Source organism: Drosophila simulans, chromosome 3R (genome assembly GCF_016746395.2).
Source record: "Drosophila simulans strain w501 chromosome 3R, Prin_Dsim_3.1, whole genome shotgun sequence".
Classification (NCBI taxonomy): domain Eukaryota; kingdom Metazoa; phylum Arthropoda; class Insecta; order Diptera; family Drosophilidae; genus Drosophila; species Drosophila simulans.
Window position 1 is genome coordinate 26,463,535 of NC_052523.2, and position 24,194 is coordinate 26,487,728.

General features: G+C 43.4%; 1 protein-coding gene across 1 annotated transcript in view; it reads left to right on the forward strand.

The window, feature by feature from the left end:
• The window catches only part of LOC6730212 (headcase protein), a 92,098-nt gene extending 67,904 nt beyond the window's left edge, over positions 1-24,194 (forward strand). Inside the window, 4 exon segments of the mRNA XM_016177837.3 lie at positions 12,395-12,583; positions 14,050-14,138; positions 14,217-14,316; positions 14,477-24,194. Of these exon segments, the coding sequence (XP_016036962.1) occupies positions 12,395-12,583; positions 14,050-14,138; positions 14,217-14,316; positions 14,477-15,937 (1,839 nt within the window). The 3' untranslated portion in view covers positions 15,938-24,194.

The following is a 24,194-nucleotide window of genomic DNA, read 5'->3' on the forward strand; positions in this document are numbered from 1 at the left end:
AAAAACAGTTTCTGTGGTCTGTAAATATGAGTATATTCCACTATGGGGATTTATCCTCTATTATAAAGCACACAGCAACCATAAAATAAAAATACATGGCTATAAACGCGCAGCAACACCTACTTTTGCTTTCAGCCTTTTTCAGTTAACGTTTTCATAGCTGCCTACACTAACCTATGACAATAATTAGCTGAGCAAACAAAATACAGGGAGATATGGCGCACAAGTTGATATACATATATATATGTATATATTTTTAAAGAGAGATAGAGAAAAGAGCTTTGTTTGTTTAATTTGTGATATTTCGGCAGAACAGCCGCAAAGTAGGCAATGGAAAGGCATTAATTTAAATTGCAGTTCGTTGACTTTCATGCCGCCTGTTTGACTTTGTGAATTTGAATCGACTCGCTTTTCCATTTTCCATTATCTTGGCCCGCAAAAAAGGTTGTGCAATTTTCCCCCGGGGGCCTCAACACCTACCACTTTGAGCTAAGTAAACGTTGGCTGCCGTTGCCATGGCTCGCTGATGAATGGTGTTTGGCCAAGAGCGAAATTATCATCATCAGCGTGGCTCTTAAAGCGGGCTTCAGCGGCTTCAAGATGAGCCAGCCGGCCCACGGGACGTATGCGTAATATTTCGCCAAATCGCCTCTAATTAATAATGCAAATCGCTGCCGATCAGCGATAACTTACAACCAGCTAGTTGGGTTGCAACAACTCAATTACCCGCAGCTGCTGCAGCAGTTTCTTTTCCTCGACTTTTCCTTGGGGGCACGAGCGTGTGGCAAGCGTTTTTATCGCGAAAAGCCGATCGGAAACAACGCCCATAGAGAAGGAGAAAAATACCAAACATTATTTACGATCTCAGCTGATTGTATGTTTGCTGATCCTTTCAGGCATTGAATGAACTCAACTCCTTGGAAAGCCAAAAAGACTTAATAATATTTATACATTCATTTGCACACACATCTATTATTACAACTTTTATGTTTGTCATGAAACACGTCAATTTCGTTGAATACCAAACAGCACATAGCTGTATCTGCCGTCATTATTGCATTTAAGTGAGTGCATTTCCCTTTCTGCTCCAATCAAACGTGCTTACTCGCTAAATTATGAGGCGTTTTTAATGGCTTCCTTCATTTGCAGTTGCAGATTTTCGCTTTCAGCTCGTAAAGATCGCAAGCAATGCCTTTAAATAGCAGGAAGATGCCAGCGGAGTTGCAGGAGGAGGTGGTGGGGAAATCGCCTCGCAGTCTGCCAAAAGCCAAAAACTTGCACTTCAAGTGAGTCTGCCGATGAGTTGAGTTGAGTTGAGTTCGTCGACGGAGTGTTTTGCGGGCTTTTGGCCTTACATTTTGTTCATTCATAAGCGAGCTGGCTGTCGAAACATGCTGATGATGCTGATGTTTGAAGTGCCTTTGATGCTCATTTCGTTGGCGTTGGAGAAATGTAAAATGTATTTTAAAACTGGCAACTGAGGGGTCCGCCTATTGATTTTTACGACCAGCCAAAGGTAAAGTTCATCGAACTTTCGGCACACACACACATGGTTTTCAGTTCGAGTTGCTCCTACCTGGAAAAAAACGGAAAACGGAACCCTCACATGCATATTTTTTCATTAATTTTGGCCTCGAGTTTAGCGGCAATTAGTCGCATCCGTTGGCTCGCATAAGTAAATAAATTTCGTTTAATTTTATTTTATTTGCTCGTGTTCGTTGGCAAATCTTCAACTCCAGACTTTGTAGAGTCATTGACCAACTTCAGTGGGTTCAGTGGTGTAGCCCAGTCCAGTCCCTGATATATGCCCGTCCCGCTCCCTGGCATGCTACCCGTCTCTTTCTCTAGTGTCCACTTTCTGTTTTTTCATCGGTTTGTAGGGACAGAGGAGCCTTTCATGTCTGTTTAACTTATTTGACATGGGTCGAAAGAGCTTCGCGAGTGGAGGGGGTTCCACCCAGTGTCCCTATCTCTTTCTAGACGTCGCTCGGCATAGCCATCTCTTTCTATTAGTCTCTGTCTCGTGCTTTCTCCTTCTAAAGCCATCCTGGGGCAGTCCATTATGTGCCGGCTTATTTGTTTTAATATTCGCTGCTCGTTTTCTTGCTAGTTTTTGGCCAAAGTCCTTTGCATATCGGGGATAATGGGTATATATATAGTATATACTCTGCTGTTGCTCCTTCTTCTTCTGCTCGGCTTATCGTTAACAGCACATTAAAGGATTTCAATGCCTTGGGCTGGTGGCAAACATTTTGTGCACCACAAACATTTTGCTTATTGACTTTGTTGCCACTTTGACGCCTTATCGCCCATCTACATGGCTATATCTTGTAGCCGCTGTCTGGATTTCTGGATGCCCGATGCCAGACAGGGAAGAGGGGTATTCTATGGGGTGTGGAATGTGGAGGCACCAGGAGAAACCGAGTGGCAGACAAACATTTCCGCTTTGCTGGCCGCCTATGGTCACGTGCCGCTGTCGGATTTAACTTGAGCTTCGATTTAGCTTGGCGGGGTTTTGGGTCCGATTTCACTTCCTTTCGGCCACCAAGGACACGGGTTTCCTGCCGCAAATCAATAAGCTTAACCCTAGAAAGGGAAATATTTACTAAACTAATTGATAACTAATTTAATTGTAAGTCATATGAATTTAAATCTAATTTCCATTGTCGGGCTGAAAGCTTTGTTTCTCTATTTAAAATCTAGCTTGGTTTACTGGGAAAACCTAGACCATATACACCTCATCCAAGATATTTCTACAGTCGCTTAAATTTCATCAAACTAATCCATCAGCAGTTCGATGATGGATATTCCTCCAGAAACCCACCTCCCTCAAACTCCGTCATTATCTCTTTTGTCTGCAATTCAATCAAAAATTTGCCTTGGCTTTGCGCAAAAACAATTGAGTTTGTCTCGGCTTGAGTGGGCGATGGATTGGCGCTGGGTTGCCGCTTAAGGATTCTCCTGGCCATCTCCGAATCCGTCCCCCCTAACCCTCACCACCTGAATCCTGGTCACGCCCCAATTGTGTTTTTGGCATTGTCGCGGGCTGTGTCTGACAACAACTCTCGGCAGACGCCACTTGTCACGGCCCTCCTTTCCGGTTGCTCTCTGTAAAGTTTCTCTGCAAGGATATTCGTCCCCATAGAAGGTGTCTCTGGTGCACGCAGAAAAATAGAAAGCTTCCAGATATCCCAGAGTTCTTTTCAAGTGCATCTGTGCATTTTCTTCAGTGTAGTTTTCCTGCATTTTAAGTGCTGGCACTGGCTCCTTCTAGGCCACCTTCAGATCCTTAACTTCAACCTGCCCAACCCATCGCCTGTGTTAATGTCACTTGGCAAACTTTCGCTGCATCGTCGTCGTAGTCGCCGTCATTGTCTCATGTGCCTCCTCTCCTGGAGCAAGCCGACATCCGACGTCCTGCCACCCAAAAGCCCCCCTCGATTTGTCCTGGTCGTTATCTATTGCTGGCAACGACAGGCAGCATTGATTTAATGACATTGATGGGGCGCCACTCCCGGCAGACCCGCGTTCGCCCCTACATTGCTCTCCTCTGATGCTTTATTTATTGATTTAACTTTGCAATATCGCTGGCATATCCTTTCTATCGTTTTTTTCGCTTACACTCTTTTTTTTATTTGGCGCACTTAACGCGTTTTTGTATCCTTGAATGGATTTCCTTTTTATTTCTGCAGCGCCGGCAAAATTTATGCGCTGCCTTTGCTATCAGCCAGCTCCTCTCCTTTGATCCCTAAGCTTCTTTTAAATAAATATCGACTAAAAAAAAAATGGAAAAAGTCCTTAGTTGAGTAGTGCATTGAACTCGTCCTTGCAGCACTCGCTCCTATTGCCTTTTATTGGTTTTTGATTTGTCCTTACCTTCTTGTGAATTTTCCCTTAGCCATTGTTGTGTTGTTTTCTGTTCATTAGCCATAAGCAGCTCAAGTCGAATCATTGCGAATCTCAGTCGGCAAGTGATTGCAAAAATTAATTAACGTGGGGCCACGCCCCATCGACGACGACTGCCTTTGAAAAGCCATGATACGCCCTTTTCATGTCTTGTGTCTGGTGAATTTTTTGTGTGCCCTTTTATTTATTTATTTCGGTATTTCGGGATTCATTTAGGGATTCACTGTCTATCACTCTGTGCTGGTGTAATGAAATTATCCTGCGTGCTTGAAATTCTCTCGTATCCTTATCATACCACCACCCCCCCAAGCAAGTTCAAAATTCGTCCTTCAATCCGGTGACTGAGCCTTATGAAAAAATAAAACCCACAGACGAGAGTCGACTGCAATTTAATTACTCTGCGGCTTGCTGTTTGAAAACAGTTTGCGTATATACGAGAGAGCTTGTGTGGGTGCGGGTGTGCTCCTTGGCATACCTGGAAACCCAGGAATTTGCTTTTCACGAAGGAGTCAAGCACCTGAGAACTCAAACTCTACTGACTGGCCCACACACACATGACGTCTGACCAAACAGTGCAATTTGTAAGCATTTTGCCCCAGCTCAAACGTTCATTAGTTTGATTACCCCAAAATGGAGTTGCGAACGGGGTGAGAACTGGCGGAGCAGAGTCCTGCGGTCCGCAGAAGTATATGCAATGAAAAATTCAGAAACGCAATCAAAAAATTTAGCCAGAGTTGATAGCACTTTGAACTTTAAGCCATTACGAAAAAAGGACATGAAGGAACAACTTGACAAAAGCTGTGGGCCAACAAACCAGCGAAAGTTTTGCGCAGGAGTTGTGGAGAAGGGATTTCACTGGAAAATATACTATCTATTTTTGGGATTGGGACAACCCAACTTGTGTCCATGAGATTGGGATTGCTTCACCCTTTACTGGCATTTTCTTTGAGTGCATTGCTAACGTTCGTGTTTCTGGCCATGTGTTTTAAATCATTTTCATTTTCAGCTGAGCGCTGACAGCAGCTGTGGCTCTTGTTCCGTTTGGATCCTCCTCCTGAAGACCTGCGTCTCCATCTGTTCCTTGGTCATTGTCCTGTGCTGATTTCTGTTTTTGGCTGTTCAACTTGGCTGTTCTCCTGCCGTCTGAGCCAAGCACTTATCGCACCTTGTTTAGTCAGTTAAACTGTCAACTTGGACGAGCGCAGCTTTTCAACCCGCCAGCCTTCTCACCATTTCCACGCTTTTCTTGATTAATTGCAATTTGTGTGCGCTGTGTTGTTGATGAAGTTTTTAGTGTCCGACAAAGTGCTGTACGTTCAAGGGGTGGCGGGGGGTGCTGGCTAATTATTAATGTAAATGTTTTCACTTTTAATAGAAGCTCAGCCGCGCCCTCTGTCTGGGTCAGTTTTTCTTTCGGGGGCGGCGTGAAAATGCTGGGTGGCACGCTCTTAATTGCCCCCAAACATGCAGCTTACATGGCCATTGGCCAGCTTTAAATAGGGAATTGTGTGTGGAAAGGGGGGGAAGACTTTCCATTTCGCTGAAATCCACCTCCGTTTTTCCGTCTGAATTGTGGCGGGTGTCATTATCCTTGCGGCTCATATGCGAGACGACGAGCTTGTGCTCGTGCTCCTTAATTAGAAATGCTAATGAGCCAAAGCTCCCAGCCAAAGCTACTTAGCGATGTTAGTGACACCTTCAAAAGTGATTCAACCGCATGCGAAAGTGGGGATTTTGGGGATTTCGGTGGCACATATAGAGAGCATTGTCTCGGCATTCGTTCCTTTGCGGCACGATTAACGCTCCTGATGAGCAGTAGAAAAGTTGATATCATCGCCATATCATCACATGAGCTGGAAGCACAGAGATGGGAAGTCTTCGATTCAATTGGGAACTGGGAACTAGGAACTAGGTACTACTCCGAACTAGGAACTTTATGTTCAGGCATGTATATTAATTGTAGCTACTCTTTATTACGGTTACTCACCTTTGACCTGTAACCAACAGCTTGTGATGCAAACTAAGCCCAGATTGATTAGGTCTTGTGAGAGAAGCTTACCCAAAAACATTTTTGGAACCTAAGCCGCACGTCTTAGTGCCTTTGGAACTGGTTCTCCCTGGTGAAAGTCCTCCAGATCCTGCGAGTGCCAAATAAGCCCTCATTGAGGTGCAGCCACAAGGACCCTCGTCATTTATTGGCCTTTAAAGCGGCGTCGAGTGCAGTGGCTTCTATCCCTATCTCCGTCTCCGTCTGTCTGTCTGTCCGCTTGTTAGCCCGTCTCTTTCTCACGCCCGCCGTCTGTCTCTTTCACTTTTGGCTTGTGTGTGTTATTTTCTGGCTAAAGGACGAAGTGGAATGGGTCTGTGGTGGCGGGGATTGGAGGTTTTTAATGTCGTGTTTATTTTGACATTTTCATTATGTGCGTATCTTGTTTGTGGCAGCGTGACTGTGTGTGTGTGTGTGTGTATTCGTTCATTGTCTGCGTCTGGCTGCGTTTTTTATGGTTGCCACCCCCCCAACAGCCGCCCACCTTCTTCTTGGCCTTCACTTGAGCTTTTGTTTGGTGTCAAAACCCCGCTTTTAATTATATTATTTGAACCTTTAACCTGGAAATGTTAAAGTTTTCCCGGCGGAGTTGAGTGCATTTGCTTTTTCGGGTGGCAGAGACTTGCATTTGAAATGAAATTCTTAAAACTTTCCCTCGGAGTTGCCTATCGAGTGTCCTTTTTGGCCGAGAAAGGAGCAAGTTTTCCGGCTCTTTTGTTTTAATCAAACTTTGGCCGCTTCTCCTTGTTTATTTTTTCGTTGGCAGCTTATAACTTTTCCCTGAGGTTAGAATTTCCACGCTTTTCCTCTTTTGTATTGTAATTAAAATGCAGACGGCTGTCTTTGCTCCTTTTTCTGTATTCCTCTAGTTACTATTTTTGCATTTTTTGTTTTAGCCAGCATGGCTGTGTGGCAATTATAAAGATATGCTCCAAATGAGTTCCATTCCGAGCCATTTCTCAGTGCGGCGATAAAAATTACAGCCAATGAAAGGGGAAAACGCTGGAAAAAGTGGAAAAACGCCCGGAAAAAGGCAAATTTAATTAGGTTCAACTGGGCTGCGCACCCCTTCAGCGATCAATTGGTGGGCAAATGCAACCGTCTCAGTTTGTTGACTCCCACTTGTCCCTGCTCTTATCTGCTTCCACATTTCCCCTCCATTTCCCGCAACTATTTGCACTTCCAAATGGAGGCCCGACTATTTCTGTTGTTGACAGCACTTATCGCCTCGAGCTGGAAAAAGTCTAGTTCGGTTGAGGTTCATTGATCCATGGGTGTGATAAGGCCTCAGGGAGCTGCAAGTGGTGCTTAACCCTAGAACTAGAACTGCAGCGACTGCGATAGAACTTGTAAAATAACCTGGTTCTGGTGTTGAAAAGCCTTTCTTACATTAGGACACCATTTATATATAAACCGGTTCCTTTAATCTTAAACAAGCTTAAATGTAGCAGAGCATAACGCATACGCACCGTTGCCAAGTTGATAAGCAGCTAACAAGCGAACTAAAGCAAACAGAAGCCCCTCGTCTTTGCAATTATATAAGTGAACGAGTGAGTTGCATCGCCTCCCCAGTCGCAGCGATACATATGTTTGTTTGCCGTAAAGCATCGGGGGGATTAAGTTAAGTGGAAGAAATTACACCGAAGAGGATACACTTACTCTTTCTCCGCACATCCTTTCCACCATGGCTTTCCCCCGGGAGAAATGGCTTTCAGTTCGTTTAGTTTCGGCTGCTAATGTCGTGGGGATTAAGTTCGAATCAAAGCAATGTACTGTGACTCCGTAAAATGCAGCAGCAGAGAACGGAAGGGAAAAATAGAAACCCAAAACATAGTGCCTTAAAAAATAATTAAACAATTAAGTGTTTGGCAAGGGCACAGAACATCATAAAACTATTAACTGCCACCGAATGCATTTAAATTGCCTGCTTAGCGGGGAAAGTGGGGGGGCGTGGAGTGCGCGGATCCAATAACCATCAATGTCTGGCGAATGTCTGGGAGATGCCTTTGAAATTTGCTTTTCATATAAAAATAATTGTTATGCCCGAGAATAAAGTTTAAACTGGAGGACCAGCCAGCGGAAAATGGGGAAAAAAAGGGAAAGCAGCCTCGCGGCGGGATGCAGTTCAATAAACTGCGAGAAAAGGCAAGAGCATGCTTCAAGGCGCCAGCTTTTCAAATTGGAAATTGCATTTGTTTTTGCTCTTGCCCTTTTCCATCTCATTTTCCTTTTGGCCCACACATAAACCTACTCATCTGCTCTTAGCCAATCGAAGAAAGCCATTATGCCATAGCACATTGAACGCACGATAAATAACGACGGACCCAAGTCCAGTCTATGCCAACAAGGACCAATACAATTTATTTGCAAATTGATATTTAAAGGTCAGAAGGATACTAACCGGCCAAGAGCAGCTTAGGGCCATCCCGAGCTCTCGGCTAATGGCTAATGGCGAATGCAAAAGATGCAAGAATCCGTATATCTCGAGGGCAGAGAAATTAAAATTTCTTTTCGAGAGCTTTCAGTGAAAGGAAAATTTTGCTTATGACGGACGCGGACGGAGGACATCAAAAACTTGGCACAGGACATGGCCAGGAGTTTTGGAGGGGGCGCGAAAGTTTCTTGAACTCGCAAAGGCGAAGGCAGCTTATCAAAAAAACATTTCGACTGCGCCGCCTAATGAAGTTATAACCCAGACAAACCCTGACTAGATATGCAAAGCCCTTGCTCTTGCTCCTCCCTTTTTCGGTTCTGTGTACTTTTATTTTGCAATTGTGTCGCGCATTTGAATTAAGTGCAAATGACATGAGATTTTCAGGGGAAAACAATGCGGATAGCAGCTGCCTCTTAGGAGCTGCCGCCCCTCGACAAGCTTTTAAGCCACTTCACAGTTGTACAACAGCGAGTGGAGTGCATTTCCACCGACTTTCCACCCACTTCGCTTTTCCCTTCGACTTGGCACTCCTTTTGCTTGTTTTCCCTTCGTTTCGGTGCAGTTTTCATTGTCTGGCTTCGTACTTTTTGAATTTATTGAAATGTTTGTTTGTCTGCCAAGCTGTACAGCAAGAAAACTTGCATTAAAACAGCCTAAAATTCAGTAAAATGATTTTACAGCTTTAATTCAAGTAGTAATTCAATGCATTTTGATAGCCAATTCAATACCTATTGACTTGGTGCTTTAAATATTGCTAATTTCTCGCTGTGTATTTGTTGCTTGGCTGCATTGTTGTTTTCCACGCCTCCTCCTTCGTTTTCCCTGAGTCCTGCACAGCTGCGCCTGGCGGTATGCTACGTTTTCTGCTGTTGCATTTGTTGTCGAAAAATATTATTACTCCATTTCATTTATAAAAGTGGCACTGCACCAACCCCCCATCCACGTAATTCCGCAACTGCAATTCCATTTCATTGTCAGTGTCTCGTGTTTGTTGTCTTGTCTGTTTGCCTGGCTGGTTGGTTGGGTGAAGGGAAGTCTCGTTGGTGGCATTGTTGCTGGCTTGTCATTGGCTTTAGCTCCTAATCCACAGGTCACATCTGGGCCATTGATCAAAGTGTCTTGCTGGGGAGACAGCCAAGTTATTCCACTGCTTAAATTAAGCACCTAGCACCACGCCCACCTCGAACAACCAGCCCACGACAACCAAGACTGGCTGTCAGTTTTGCCGATGACAATTTTCAAATTTATTCTGCGATTTCTTTTGTCTCTGTGGGGAAAAACGCCTACGGTTCTTCGAGGGGATAACCATTTAAAGCGCAGACAATTTTTCAATTTCCCCACTCACACGCGCGATTGACAATTGAGAATAAACAGTTTTTCCGGGTTAATAAAATAGTTTTTCCTCGCAGTTACGCCCACAGCGTCTAATGAGGAATTTTCCAGCTCTTAAAGCGGTTGAATGGGCAAAAGGTAACTCAGCCGATGTGTGGAGGCTCACATGTTTGCTTACTGTCTGCACAAACAGGCGGCGAAACACGTTTATTAACTTTTGCATAAGGCTTAAAGGAGCCAAAAAATAATCGAAAAAAACAAACAGGAGGGGCGCAAAGATTCGTCGAGTGAAATATTTATGGGTGGCATTTTTAATGGATTAAGAGCAGTAGTTGCTCCTTCTTACTTCCTTCAGCACTTAAGCCGAAGCCAAGAAATGCCATTTAATTAAATGTGTTTATGAAAAGCCCAGCACACTTTGAGCCCAAACTAAGGAGAATCGAAACCGAATTCAATTGAATTGTAGTAGTTCATGGGGCCATTGTCTCTCCGCCATTTGGGTTTTCGGGGTGTGGCGAGAAAACCTTTTTGATTTGTGGCCCCAGTGAGTTTGGGTGTCGGTACTTATGGTCGGGAGGAAGTGCTGCCTGATTTATGCGTCCGAAGGAAGTGACAACTCAATGGCTTCATTAGTGTCGTCCTTCCACGAGGTCTGAACCAAACCCGCGCGAACCGAGGAAAGTGACGTGAGTTTATTGCACTTCGACTTTTGACTTGTGCCGAACTCCATGAAAAGTTATTGCGCTCTCGCCGCAATAATCTCAAATTCAGCAATAATAATTTCATGCTTATAATTTGTTCGAGTCGCCCGAGATGCGGTTTTGCCAAAACTTTGCACACGCGATTCTCATAAATTATGAAGAGGCGAAGGTCCTCAATCCTTTGGCCCCGTCTCTGAGTTCATTCCCTGTTTTTGGCCAACGACCGTCAGCCCAGAAGATGAAATTAGCAAATCGTCACGTAGCCAACGTGGAGCTGCGGAATGTTTATGGCTCCGGCGGAGAAAAGTTATAAACTTGAAATAATGTAGGATGGTTAACAAAGCTATGCACATGTTGATATTAATTATGAATGCTTGATAGCTATCTTGTATAAAGCTAAACTATCAAGTATTGGCCTGAATCGAAAAGAGTTTGATAGACTTTGAACAATTTCTCGCTGTGTAGAAGAAAGCCAGGCCAACGTTTTGATGGAATGTGCGCTACATGTGCGTCTGCATCCTTTTTATTCCATTTTTTGGCCGTGTTAAGAGCAATAGCGAGGGAAAAGATTATTGCTGCAGTTGGCTGTGCTATCTGGGTTATTGTTATTGTCCGTAATCCCAGACGAGCACCATTCACCCACAGATATACACGCACATTCTCCTTGAGCAATCAACTTAATTGCTTTAGCAACTCACCCCGAGATTTTCCGCCGGCATTCTTTTGTTTAATGAGTGAAAATTGTGCCTCGTATCGCTTACGCTTACGCGACGAATTTCCCCCAATTTCCCCTTCCCCACGCCCCTGGCGAGCAAACACTCATTAATCGAAGCCGTTGTTCTGAAACAATGTTGGGAGTTGATTTTATTGTTGCCAAGATTTATGAGCTCTGGTTCTCCGGGGCCCCCAAGAAGTTGGCAAACAAACATCATTGCATTGTGGCCCCGTGCAAATATTAATTTGTTGATTATTTAGCTCGAGAGCAGCGAGCAGCGCGAAAAGAGTGTCATCTTGAATGAAAGTGGGCAAGGGAACACGAGTTCTCGGCAAATATTGGCAAAGATTCCAAGGGGTTTTAGCGACTGCTCCTTATTAAAAGTGCATTAAACCTGTCCCAGAAACAGAAACATTCCTCAGCTGCAATTGATTGGTTCTACGTGTCCTTTGCCTTAATTCCGATACATTCCAATGCCATCCCACTAAATTATTCAACCTGGTCGGGTCTGGGTCTGGTCACAGCCCAGTCTGAGTGCTGTTATTCCGTCTGGTCAGGTGCCGGACCATCGTCAATTACCCAAAGAGAGTCACAAATATTCCCTCATCAACATCATTGGGTTAGTTGGCTCTGATTGGCGGCGGTGGTGGTGGCTGCAACTATTCCCACCTTAGCCATATTTCGTGGATCCTTTCAACACCTTTTGCCTTTTTGACGGCTTTATTACCAGCCGGTGGAAAATGAAGCGCGCCAGTGTGGGTTCCTCTGCCGGCTCGCCATATTGATTATCGATTTGGGAATTGGCCTGGACTGTTTGGCTGACTAGCTGACTGGCTGACTTAACATACAGGCCAGGCCAAGACAGAGCAGTCAGTCCACACACCTGGCTAGTTGGATGTGTATGTGTTCTTGTGTTCATTCAATTTGGGCAACGTGTTAGCCACTTTGGCTTAGACAACACGGAGCGCTACCCGCTCTGTTTTCCCCGGCACGTTTGGATTTTATGGTTCATTTGTTGGCGCTTAGACGCTGGCTGGTTGCTTCGTTTAGTCCCTCGGCAGACATATATTGGAAATGCTCATTGGACACCACCTTCGAGTTGACAGTGGGAACAGCCAGCGGTGGCGGGGTAAACGAACCTTGTTTCTAAATTTAATATTTTTGCAGCAGGGCAACATTCAAATTGGGAATGGCTTTTAGCCCGTTTCATCGAATCAAGCCTACTAATACTTTGGTTTCCTTTTTTCTATATCTTCCAGATTGAGGACGAGGGCAACCACGGCAACGATGAGACGCGTCTCTTCATCCTCTCCTCGCTGGCCCAATCCCAGATGAGCCGGGTGGCCTGCATTCTGTGCGAGGAGCCGCTGCTCGTATTCGATCGCTATCCACTGGTCGATGGCTCCTTCTTCCTGAGTCCCAAGCAGCATTCCAGCGGCTGCATCGAGGTGAGTAACGATCCACCCAGTGCACTCTACACTGTCCCACACGCTCGAATTATAATGATTTACTTCGCCTTGGCACTTGGAGTGGACCAAGATAGATGTGAGCAATCTTCCAGCTGCATTTCTTTCTGTGCAGCCATCATTTATGAAACGTCAAATGTGGCGTGGCAACCTCTTGCACACCCACGACCACGCAGCTTTCACTCGCCCACGTGCCCCCGAGAACTTTCAGCTGCAATTAGCGGGCGAACTACTCCATCGGCCGCCACTCCCATTTGCTCATTTTTCTGGCGACCGGGGACTGCAGACAGACCCCGCAATTTATGACCCATTTAAGTCAGCGTAATTACGCCAGCGCCCAAAGACGAGCCGGGGAAAACTGCAGTTTGCAGTATGCAGTTTGCCGCTTGCATTTTGCACATTTTGCATTTCATATGGAGGGACTGCACGCACGACCTACGCTTCCATGGGCTTTCCCTGGTTTCCCTGCTAGAGCTGCCTGTCAGTTAGCCAGTCAGTCGCGCCCCTTTTTCCCCGACTTCTGGGGGCTTTAAATTAAGCCTGGATTTATAATTCATTGCCAGCTGCCGCTGCCGTTGCTGCTGCTGCAATCGGAATTGGCTCCTTTGTATGCCTCTTTTCCCTTGACTTTGACTCCAGTGCTCTGCGCGGTCTTCTGTTCGTGGGCGGCAGCAGCAATCTCCTGGGCAAGTTTATGCATTTTGCATTTTATTTGAAATTATTATGTCGCGTCGCAGTGGCAGCTCCACTTCGCCCTTCCCCGGCCTTCGAGTCCTTGGCCCTTTGTTGGGAGGGGGAGGCATGCAAGAATGCGCTCAATTCTCCGGCCAAGCCCCTCGCTTCCTCGCGCTTTGACAAAAGTGGAAAGTTGATACCCTAACAAAGGGAGCTGTTTGCTAACTGGCGGTTTATTTGACTTGCCAAGCCTTTGAAGGCCATTTACATGGAAAAAGTACGTCTGATTTCCTTGTAAGTTTGTTCGCATCAAGAAAGCTGTGTAAAAGTGGATCTCTGGCAGTCTGTTTGCCTTGAGATATTTTAAGGGATTACTCATTATTTCTTGCCATGCATAAACCTCCTTTATGTATTCAAGTGCTATATGTAAAACTTAAATTTTTTAACGACGTTTACTATTTATTTGTTTGGGGAAACTTCCGTTGATTCAAGTACCTCTAGTAAAGCAAATTATTTATTCAAAATCTTTTCGCAGTCACAAGCGTACATCCCAACTTTTGGCATAGTGTATTCTGGGGCTTAGAAGCCGCCGTTGCAATTCATTCTTTTCCTGCCATAATTTTTCATTGTTGGTGTGTCTGCTTGGTGGCCCCTGGGCTCCTGTCTGACTTATGCGGCTGGATCCTGCCCCTTTTTTTTGTCCTTTTGTCTGCACCCTTTTCACCGTTTCCGCTTTCTCACACCCCTGACTCCAATCCTCCTTACTTTTCCAGGTTAAATACGAGGGACGCACTCTCTACTTGACCTGTGTTTGCATGAGCTGCCTGGACGGAACCTCCAGCAGCCGCGCCATCAACTGCAGGTGAGCATCTGGGAAGGGGAAATTGTGGAGGGAAGTCATAAATTAATGATGCATTTGTGCCTTTTGCATCGTTCACAGATTCTGCAAGGAGCCGTGGGATGGCTCCAGCCTGGTTCTGGGCACCATGTACGCCTACGACATCTTTGCGGCCATGCCCTGTTGCGCCGAGCGGTTCAAGGTGAGTTAATGGCCCAATAATGTTATATTACTGTAATTGCAATGGCCTTAAAGGAAATATTAAACCTAATATGGGCAGGCATTCGATTAAATAGATATGTATGTGCATGGCAATCGTTTTAATTTCCCCCATTTTCGTCTCCTCCCTCCTCCCATTGCAGTGCAATAACTGCTTCAAGATGCTAATGCATCCGCAGCAGCGTCTGAGCTTCTACAGTGACTACTCGCACGGAGTGACCTGTCCGTACTGCAACACGCAGGACACGCACTTCGTTAAGCCGCTGACCTTCTGCTACGCCAAGAGCACGGCGACGCGGCTGCCGACGCTCGCATAACATGAGGCCCCGTTGGAGTCGCCCGTGGGAACAGGTGCCACCACCACTCAGGTGCCAAACGCCCAGGGCGCTCCAACGGCCTCCGGCTGCAGCAGCAACACCATCGCCAGCAAGCAGCCACCGAAGCAGCCGCTTTACAATGCCGCCATCGATTACTCGGCACCGCTGCAGCAGCAAATTAATCCGGACTTGATTGGAGCCCATCCGCATGCCCAGCAGCATCAGCAGCAGGTGCGGCAGCAGCAACAGCAGCAGCAGCAGCAACCACAGCAGCAACAACAACAGCAGCAGCAGCATCAGACACAACAGCAACAGTCACAACAACAGCAGCAGCAGCAACATCAGCCTGTGGTCAGCACTTTTCAGCGGGGCAACTTCCCTCAGCAGTCCCATAAAACCATGAACATGATGGCCATGGCAGATGTGATGAGCAAGTACCAGCAGCAGCACCAACAGCAGCAGCAACATCGCCAGCAGCAACACAACCTGCAGCCACAGCAGCAACATGCAACGCAGAAAGGACTCGAGGGCCTTCTACTGACCAACACAAACACAAGCAACAACAATAGCAGCAGCAGCAGCAGTATTAGTAACTTAATCATTAGCCATAATTCAGCCAGCAATACAGGCAACAAAATGCAGCCCGCTTGGGGCCAGAGTGATGCCATCTCGGCATTGTGGGGCTGCTCCAGCAGCAGCAGTGGCTGCTCCTCGGGCAGTGGATCGCAGCCCTCGTTGAGTCCGACGGCCAGCAGCAATGGCAACGATGGCTCCAAGATGATGTTGTGGGCGGCCCAAAGCTCGCCACAAAATGCTGCAACACTCAGGGATGGATTCAAGGAGTCGCAGCGCCAGCAGCAGCAGCAACAGCAGCAACCACTGCAGCAGCAGGTGCCACAGCAACTGCCACATGCAGCCTCGCCCACAGCTTCGCTGACCAGTTCCAGTTCCTCCTCGAACGGATGGAGCGCCTCGCATTATGGCAAGCCCAACATCTGGGAGCTGCCAGGATCCGCTGGTCAAAGGACACCGGCCAGCAACCACGACATCTTCACCGATCTCCTGTGCAACCTGAGCATCAGTCAGGACAACAGCAGCCAGCAGGCCAGCAAGGCCGATGCCTCCGACGTCAGCTCGAATTCCTCCTCGTCGGCCGGGGAACTCCTGGAGGCAGCCAATATCTGGAGGTTTCCAGAGTTCGCCAGTAGTCAGCTCCACATGGAGGAGCCGATTGGCGGCGCAGCTGCCTGCATGCAGCTCTTCAACGACTATCTCAACATGAACTAAAACGAAGAATTAGGAGCCGCAACAGCCTGCAGCATTTGTTACTCTAGCTAAATTGAAAAACAAAAATTGAGGAAAAGGAGTAAGCAGGCGGAGGAGAGGCCATATACGAGCCACTCTCCTGAAGCGAGTGTTTTAGTTTTTAAAATCATTTGATTTTTTTATACACACACACAACACATCTAAAACCGAGAGAAAACAAAGCAAACTAAAAACGAATTTCTTGTTATTTTTGTTGAGTTTTTTAGTTCTTTGTTTACACACCTACCTAAACGAAAAAAAGCAATTTTTAGTTTTATTTTATAAAGCAAATTTTTTATACATTTTACCAAAAAAAAAAACAAACCGAAACGTAAAACAAAAAAAAAAAAGAAAAAACGAGTAGAGATGAAGGGACAAAAAAGAAACATTTACATCACGATGGAGGGAAAAGTTTTATTTAGCAAAAATTGAAGGCAGGGCATTAAATTGTTTAAACGAATCATGATAATTGCTGTGCTGCTCAATAACACAAAAAATTATTAAAATAAAAGGAGAAGGAGTAGAGTAGGAGAGTATAACAGGAAGAGAGAAGGGGAGAACACGAAACATTTGCTACAATTTATGAAACGTAAAATTACAAAACCTAAATTTAAAAAACAACATAATCGATAAGTTGCACATCTTTACCTAAGCGATTGGTAATTATTCCTAGTTTTAGTAAGCGAAAGGAGAACCTCTGGAACCGATTTAGTTTCTCGCTCCAGTTCAGAAAAAAGTTCAGTTAGTCCTCAGAGTAATTCAGTGCCCCTGCAAATCACCCACCCACCCATAGCAGCCAGGCGGCACATGCAACAAGGTCACCATCACCAACACCACCCCCTTTCAGGAGTATTTCAAGCAGGCGACCCACACCCACGCCCCCAAACTCTTAGTTAAGTCTTCGAAGAAAAGATAAGAAAACAAAATATAAAACAAATACTTTTGGCGCAGCGTGATCATTAATTATTAAGTCTAAGTGTTAGGTTATAGCGATCTTCTTGTATATGTCTAGGGTTCTTCTCTTTGTCTAAATAGCAGAGCAGCCGTATGTGATGGATCTCTAAAGGTAGAGTGAGGACCCCGCAGGTGCGAGCAAACCACATGCAGGCACTCACTATCGATAGGTTTAGTAGGTTGTAAGGTCGATTTTTCTAAATTTTAAATATGGTATGCAAGCAAACATCCAACAATTTATAGAGCGGTTCAATGTTTCCTGTTTTGTGTTTATTCCGTGCTTAGAAAAGTCACCAAAACCCTGGGGTAAAAGTCCTCCCCAATCTCTCAGTCCCCCCACCCAACCCCACTCGAAATTGTGAGTATTTAATCGAATTAAAATAAAAATTCCCCTTTTGTGAAACTGCTTTGGCAGATTAAACCCAACAATCTTTCCCGTCTGTGAAATTTTTAATAAAATTGAAAATTAAAAACCAATTGATATGTCCCCATCTGTGAAAAATTATGCAAGGCAATTCAAATCTTGAGTTTTTCTTCAACATCAATCAACTGTGAATGGAACTTAGGTGATTACCTAAATCTTAAATATTCTGTGAACATTTGAATGTAATTGAAAGTAAAAACCTTTTGATATTCACCTTCTGTGAAATGTTTAATGAAATTTAAATTAAAACACCTTGATATTACCCTGTGAAGAGAAGTTTAGGCCAGCTAAACCTTAAACAAGATCAGCAGAAACTGTGTTAGATTATCCAGCTTTGGTTCTATTTCTTTTCCGTTTAAGAATGTCGTGAAATTTTTAATAAAATTAAAAGTAAAACCCCTTTGATATGTAGCCCACTGTGAGGAAATGTTTAGGCAGCCTAAACTCAAAATCGATCAGCAGCAGCTGTGTTACCCCATTCCCCGAATCCCTCGAGTTCGTTACGAGCTCTAAAATGTAGATCCTGTAAGTTTCGTCAAATCATCTGTGAGCAGAGTGCCGTGTCTTTCCTAAACAGCATTCCATTTCGGAAAGATGTAGTTGAGAAGACTCGGCACTTTTAAAGAACTTTCACTGTGAGCGTTCGAAAGGACAAAATTTTTGAGAAAAATTCTAAACCCACACAAAATTGTGACTAGGCCACGCCCAACGAAATCCTTGTGACCCCAGTTGAGAACAAACATTTTCCGAAAATGTCTAAACCACGACCCCAACCAAAATTGCCTCCACTAAGACAGCCAAAACTGTGACATCCCCAATTTGCTCATACCCTGTGAACATTGAAAATGTATTTGTATCCCTGTGTGAGTTGCCCTTCGGAAGGAATACGATTTTTGAGAAAAATTTAAAACCCCAGCCCCGAAAGCACTTGTGAATGCTCCTAGAATAAGCGGTAATCTTTCGTTTCGAATTATTTCGGATATCTCCCAGCAGTGTCTGGAATTATTTGAAAAAGAATTCGAAAACCTCCTCGAATATCTGTGAAATCCCCTTTCCTAGACTCCCAACCTCGACCCCTTTTATCCCCCTTTGGTGACTTTTGGTGTGGGATCTGCTTGAAATACAAAACCCTGGGGATCGGGAATGGAGTCCCAAGTTGCATGTGCTGCACTTTCTCCAGTAATCACAAATCGAACGCCTCCTTTTGGGCATTTAGCATTGCCGCCATTTTACATACCAAATAATACACGTTAATTAAACGACAATTTTTTCAGAACGCATGAAGGGACAAACTGAGTGATAGTAAATTTTTTTTGTACACAAAACCTACGATAACGAGACGTCTTCGTTATTCCTACTTATATAGAGCTACCGTTAAGTTTATAAGTACATACCCTATACCATATACCCTATACCGTATAAAACGTACACCTAACTAACCTAAATTGATAGAAACTACACTTTTTGGCATTTACTTGAGAGGATTATATATAAGTTTGGCACAGTTATATATAATTTTCGTCTAAATTTAAGGTTTTAATCTAGCATACATGTACGCGCAGGAGGAAAGAGAGGAAGTGAACTTATTTATAGGCAAGCCCCACACAAAACATGACACACGACACACAGATACAGATACAGCATATAGTTATATAGATATTTAATTGGAGTAACCCCTAGCCCTACGCTAAACTACACTACAAATTATATTGGTATAAGTTCTACGCAAGCTAAGCTGCCTTGCACCAAAGGCAGTGGCACCCGCACCACCAACTACTTCGTAAGTCAGCCCGTGTTTTAGTTTGATTCAGTGTTTGTTTTAGTTAAATGTGCTAGGACGGCGCCTCGATCGCGTGTCCAGTCGAGAGATGAAACCACAAACTTATGCCCACCTCAGCCACCAAGAAAGGATAGAACGAATATAGAGAGCCCCAAACATTAATAGTCAGACTTCCGATCACAACTAACTCTAATGAATCGCAACCACTAGACGGCGAATGAATAACGTAGTAGGAGTCTTGAGTCTTTAAGTCTTTAATGAGGAAGAGAAGGCGATTGAGCGAGAGTAAAACACATTAAAATGTAATTTATATTACCTCCTTAGCAAAAATCAATAACAAATAACGAGTAACAATTAACAAATAACAAATAACAATGTTTTCTTAATGCATATAAGCAAACTATGATAAATCAAGGCAAAGTAAAACAAAATATGTACGTTTAAATCAAATAATCAATTCATAAACAATTAAAAGCAGTTTTTGTTTAGTTCATAATTTGTACTCAAAAAAAAAACCAGCACTTTTCATATTTTATGTTACACAAATGAAATATTTGCGCGCCTTCCCCTTTTGAATCTTTTCGCGATCTTCAGTTACTGAAACATGCCAAATCCCGAGTGTAGAGCCCAGCAGAAGCAGCAGCAAAATGTTTAAACTTTAACCGAAATTCTTAAAAACCAATTTTTGATGGCTCCCTCCGAGCTTTCTCAGATCATCTGATGACGAAATGTACAAATTGGTGAAGTTTAGGCACTTTCAACCGCAGTCCTCCTCCGATTTCCCAAGGTCAAGGCAATATAGCGCAGCAGATATTTCCGGAACTACACTTCCCAGAGTAATCCCCCCACTTTGTAATCCCCCGCCCCAACCACCAAATTTATTGATTGATTTTTTTTCCATCCGAATGTAATTTTTGTTTAAATAAATATACACACTTAGCACACTTTTGTTTATGCCTAATTCGTAATGTGTAATATATGTATACTTTGTACCTTTTTATGTTATACACAAGTCCCCATGAGCCCCATCCCCCCAAGGAATCCACCCCTCGCCCAGTGTTTAATCCCCTCCCCTCACCCCTACGCTCCTCCTCTCCTACACATTTTGGCAATTCAACTTGAATGTCTACTTTTAATGTAATTTAGTTGAATATTTTAGTTGATTTTTATTATTATTATTCGTACTCCGTATGGAAACTAAATAAATTTAATTGTATTTGAATAAAAGAAACGAAACGAAAAAAGGAATAAAATTACATTACTTTCTGCTATTATTATTACTACGATTAATATTGAATTTTTGTTGAATTTTCAAATGATTAAATGAAATATTTTTAATAATTTGCATTTCGTTTTATTTTGTCCCCCTTTCGTTTGTTTGGTACCCATTATTTTCGGTTGCAACTGCATTGATAAAGCCCATAAGTGGATATAACTAAGTGCCGGACGACAGAACTGCCGACTAGAAGGAGCAGAAACCTTTACCGAAATGTATTGCTTAGCATCTGGTAGGAAACTACCCAACGATCCAGCTTCCCGATCCAGTTTCCTCCGATCGCGACTTAGTTTAGCAGCTACCTCAGTTTAGTCACATCGATAGAGTCTTAATTAAACCACACAGTACATAGTTTACTCGACGTAGGAACATGTTAATCGCAGCTTTTAAACGGATAGCTTAGAACACCCAGGGTTGCATGGGAAGAATGCAACGGTTTATTTAGAGACGACCCCGCTCCAGTTTCCCGAGTTTGGATTTATACCCTTCCTTTCCGTTGTTCTTTAGCTAACTTGCTTACTGAGTTACCTGCGTCCCCTGATGCACTAAATCAATTTCTTAGTTGAATTTTGAGTTGAAAGCGCAGAAAGCTGAGATGAGAAGATGAATGATGGTCAATGTTGTAGTCGAATTTTTGTTCACGTTTGTTCTCGTTGAGTTGAAGATTTCATGCCAAAGTACAAACCTTAAATCAATTCTTCGTAATTCCTATTACCTATCGTAATGCCTACCTACCCCTAACCCTACCCGAGGTCCCCACTTTCTTTGAAGTTATACCAACCTGAGTTCGCTTGAGGTCGTCTGCCTCACATCCCAATTGGGCTGCACTTGTTTAGCGTCTAAGTGTATTTTATATATATGCTAGCCATATACACATGGTGGTCAAGAAGATACATATACGCAGGAATACGATCCCCGAGGAAACTTTAGTTGCATTTTTGGCATTTTGCACAGGTTTTGCTAGAAACGAATTTGGTTTACTTACTATAATTCGTGTCCGTATTGCTATTGGCATTGTATTTGAATATTGTATTGGAATTATCCCTAGGGTTACGTAGCATTTAAGCAGCAGCGAGTGCGAGCAGCATAACGAACCGATGTGTGACGAACCGCTGGTTAAGTGGACCAACAGTCGGTCGATCAGATCTTTGGGTCCCCAGAGATCCGCTATTACTAGGCGGGGGTCCCTCTCACTGGTGACCCACCGCAAACTGGAGTGTTGAGCAAGCAATACGAGCGAAGGCCCCCAATGGCAGCCAATCTGCGGAAACTGCAAAAGCCCCAACTCGCCGCCTCTGGGCTTTTTGATTTAGCTAATAGGTTATGTAGGAAACACTAACACCATACCACATCCACTACACTAGACACCACACTATATCTACTTACGTACATATATATTATACATCTTTTTTGAGGCGCACCAGTGCTGATGTGGAGTATGAATTGTCGAACAATCGTTGCCATTTATTTCGCTATAAGTCACCAGTCCAAGTCGTGTCTATGTGTTGTACTTAGGTTTTAGCAGTGCCCACGGTTCGTTTTTAACTTATAATCCTCGATGTTGTGTTTTGTTCTCTGTAGGATCATGTATTATTACCTAGACTAGCACTAAAGCATAGCCTAAGCTTCATGAGCATATAGCATGTAGCATATAGCATATGTATATGTATGTATATGAGTATTTAATGGGTATAGGGATAAAGGTTAAGATAAGGATACAGATAGAGATAGAAGGCGAAACCGAAGGACTGATCCTGTGCGCGTGTGTGTCGATATTTGAAATGTGATCCAAGACTGACTGACTGAAACAAACTCCAAGCAAGGCAAGATGAATAACGATAAAGCATAAGTACTATATAGAACATCCAGGCAATTCAGGTATGCGAACTAATCAAGAATTCAAGGACTTCCAGCGAACACAGAGACTAACTACGAAGCAACAAAAGCAAACAGAACTTTCTACCTCATTGTTGAAACGTTTGTAGCCGAGTGTGTGGCTCTTTAGCACCCGACAATACCTCAGATGCAGAACCAAAAAAGATTGAAGATTTGAAGATTGAAATGGGAAAAGAAAGGAGAAGATAGGAGAGAAGGATTTAGAAGCAGAGATGAAGGACTTTCAGTGTAAATTTAATACGTATTACGGTGTAGTAACCATCATCTCCATCTCCATGTCATATACGATATATGTATCTCATCGCCAGTCACGTCAGTCATCACACACACATACAGAGACAAACGCCACACACACACACACTGCCACAGTCTCAGGACCCCCTCGTATCATCGCATTCCATTATCTTAGGGATATAGTCACACAGTCACGCGTAAGAAGACAACACCAAGGCAAATCAAATCATTCCAATCGAATCATTCGAAACGAATCATTTAGGCTAAGCGAAAGGACGAAGCAGGACAGCCACAAAATAGTTGATAAGCACTACAATTGGCATCATTAACAATCTTAACAATCATTTTGCAACACGCTTTTGTTTGGATTCGTATTTGCACTTGCATTTGCATTTGGATTCACTTGATTTCCGATTGAAAAGAGCTCCCCGATATGTGATATTTAATTGGTAATTGCAAAATTGAATTTGAAATCGATAGGGAAGAGATGAGATCGCGACGGAAACTCAACATCTGTGAGCATTGGCTTAGCACTTAAGTTCGAAAGAGATTAAGGATTATATATACGTGTACTTAGATTCGTAAATTCGGATTTGGATTCGGAACACCAACTGTGAGCGCATTAAAGATGAACGAGATCTGAAATCAAATGAACTTTAAGGAAATCATATGTGGTATATTTTTTGGCTTGAAATTTGTAAAATTCGCATAGGAATCGAATTCGATCGTCTATTTTGGATATTGTACGAGTACTTCGGTAAGCTTAGGTTTAGTTCTTCCACAAAATTGAAAAAAACAAAAACGAAAAGAAAACAAAAAAATATACTCACATCTGCTAGGAAACGAAACAATCATGCACTTTTCGATAACTCATAACTGTGACGAAATTTACACGCAATCCAGCATTCGAGACAAGATTACCCTAAGTTAATCAAAATTGACAAGAAACATTTTTGTGGCTGCCTCGAATAAAAGTACAGTAATCACTCGCTAAGTAGACCGCTTCGGGTCCCCTAAGGACCCCCAGGCATAGAAATCTAAGCTCTAGGCTAAGCACGCTTCCCAACTAACCGCCATTGTCCTAGAAAAGGACAATGGGGTACCAATATATACTCACTCTCTTAACACACTCACACACACGAATACAAATTAATGGAATAATTACCTCAGATTAGAATTTTTCTAGTTTAATTCTTACAAATATACATATAAATGTTAAATGACGAAAAACCAAATGCAAACTAACGAAAATATTATGAAAATCACTTATACACTCCACAAAAACAAAAAACGAAAGAGCAAAACGAAACGAGCATTTTTTTAATGGCGAGTTATGAGAAATTTTAATAGTAAAATTCAAGAGCAATTTATTATACAAAGGCAAAGGAAATAACAAATAATTACCTAAGCAAATACCATACATACATCAAAATGCATGCAATCTCAACTAAACTAAACCAAAAATCAAGTAAACTAAACTAAAGTAAATTAATGCGAACTTTTAATGTTTCCCCGATTAAATATTATAGAGCATACACATATATAAATTACTCATTAACATATAGACCAAGAACGCTGCCAAAAAAGAATATCAAAGCTGCCACTCCCGCAACTCCCAAAAAATATTGAAAACCCAGCTCAAAAAAAAAAAAATCCGCTAAAACGAGAGGAGTAC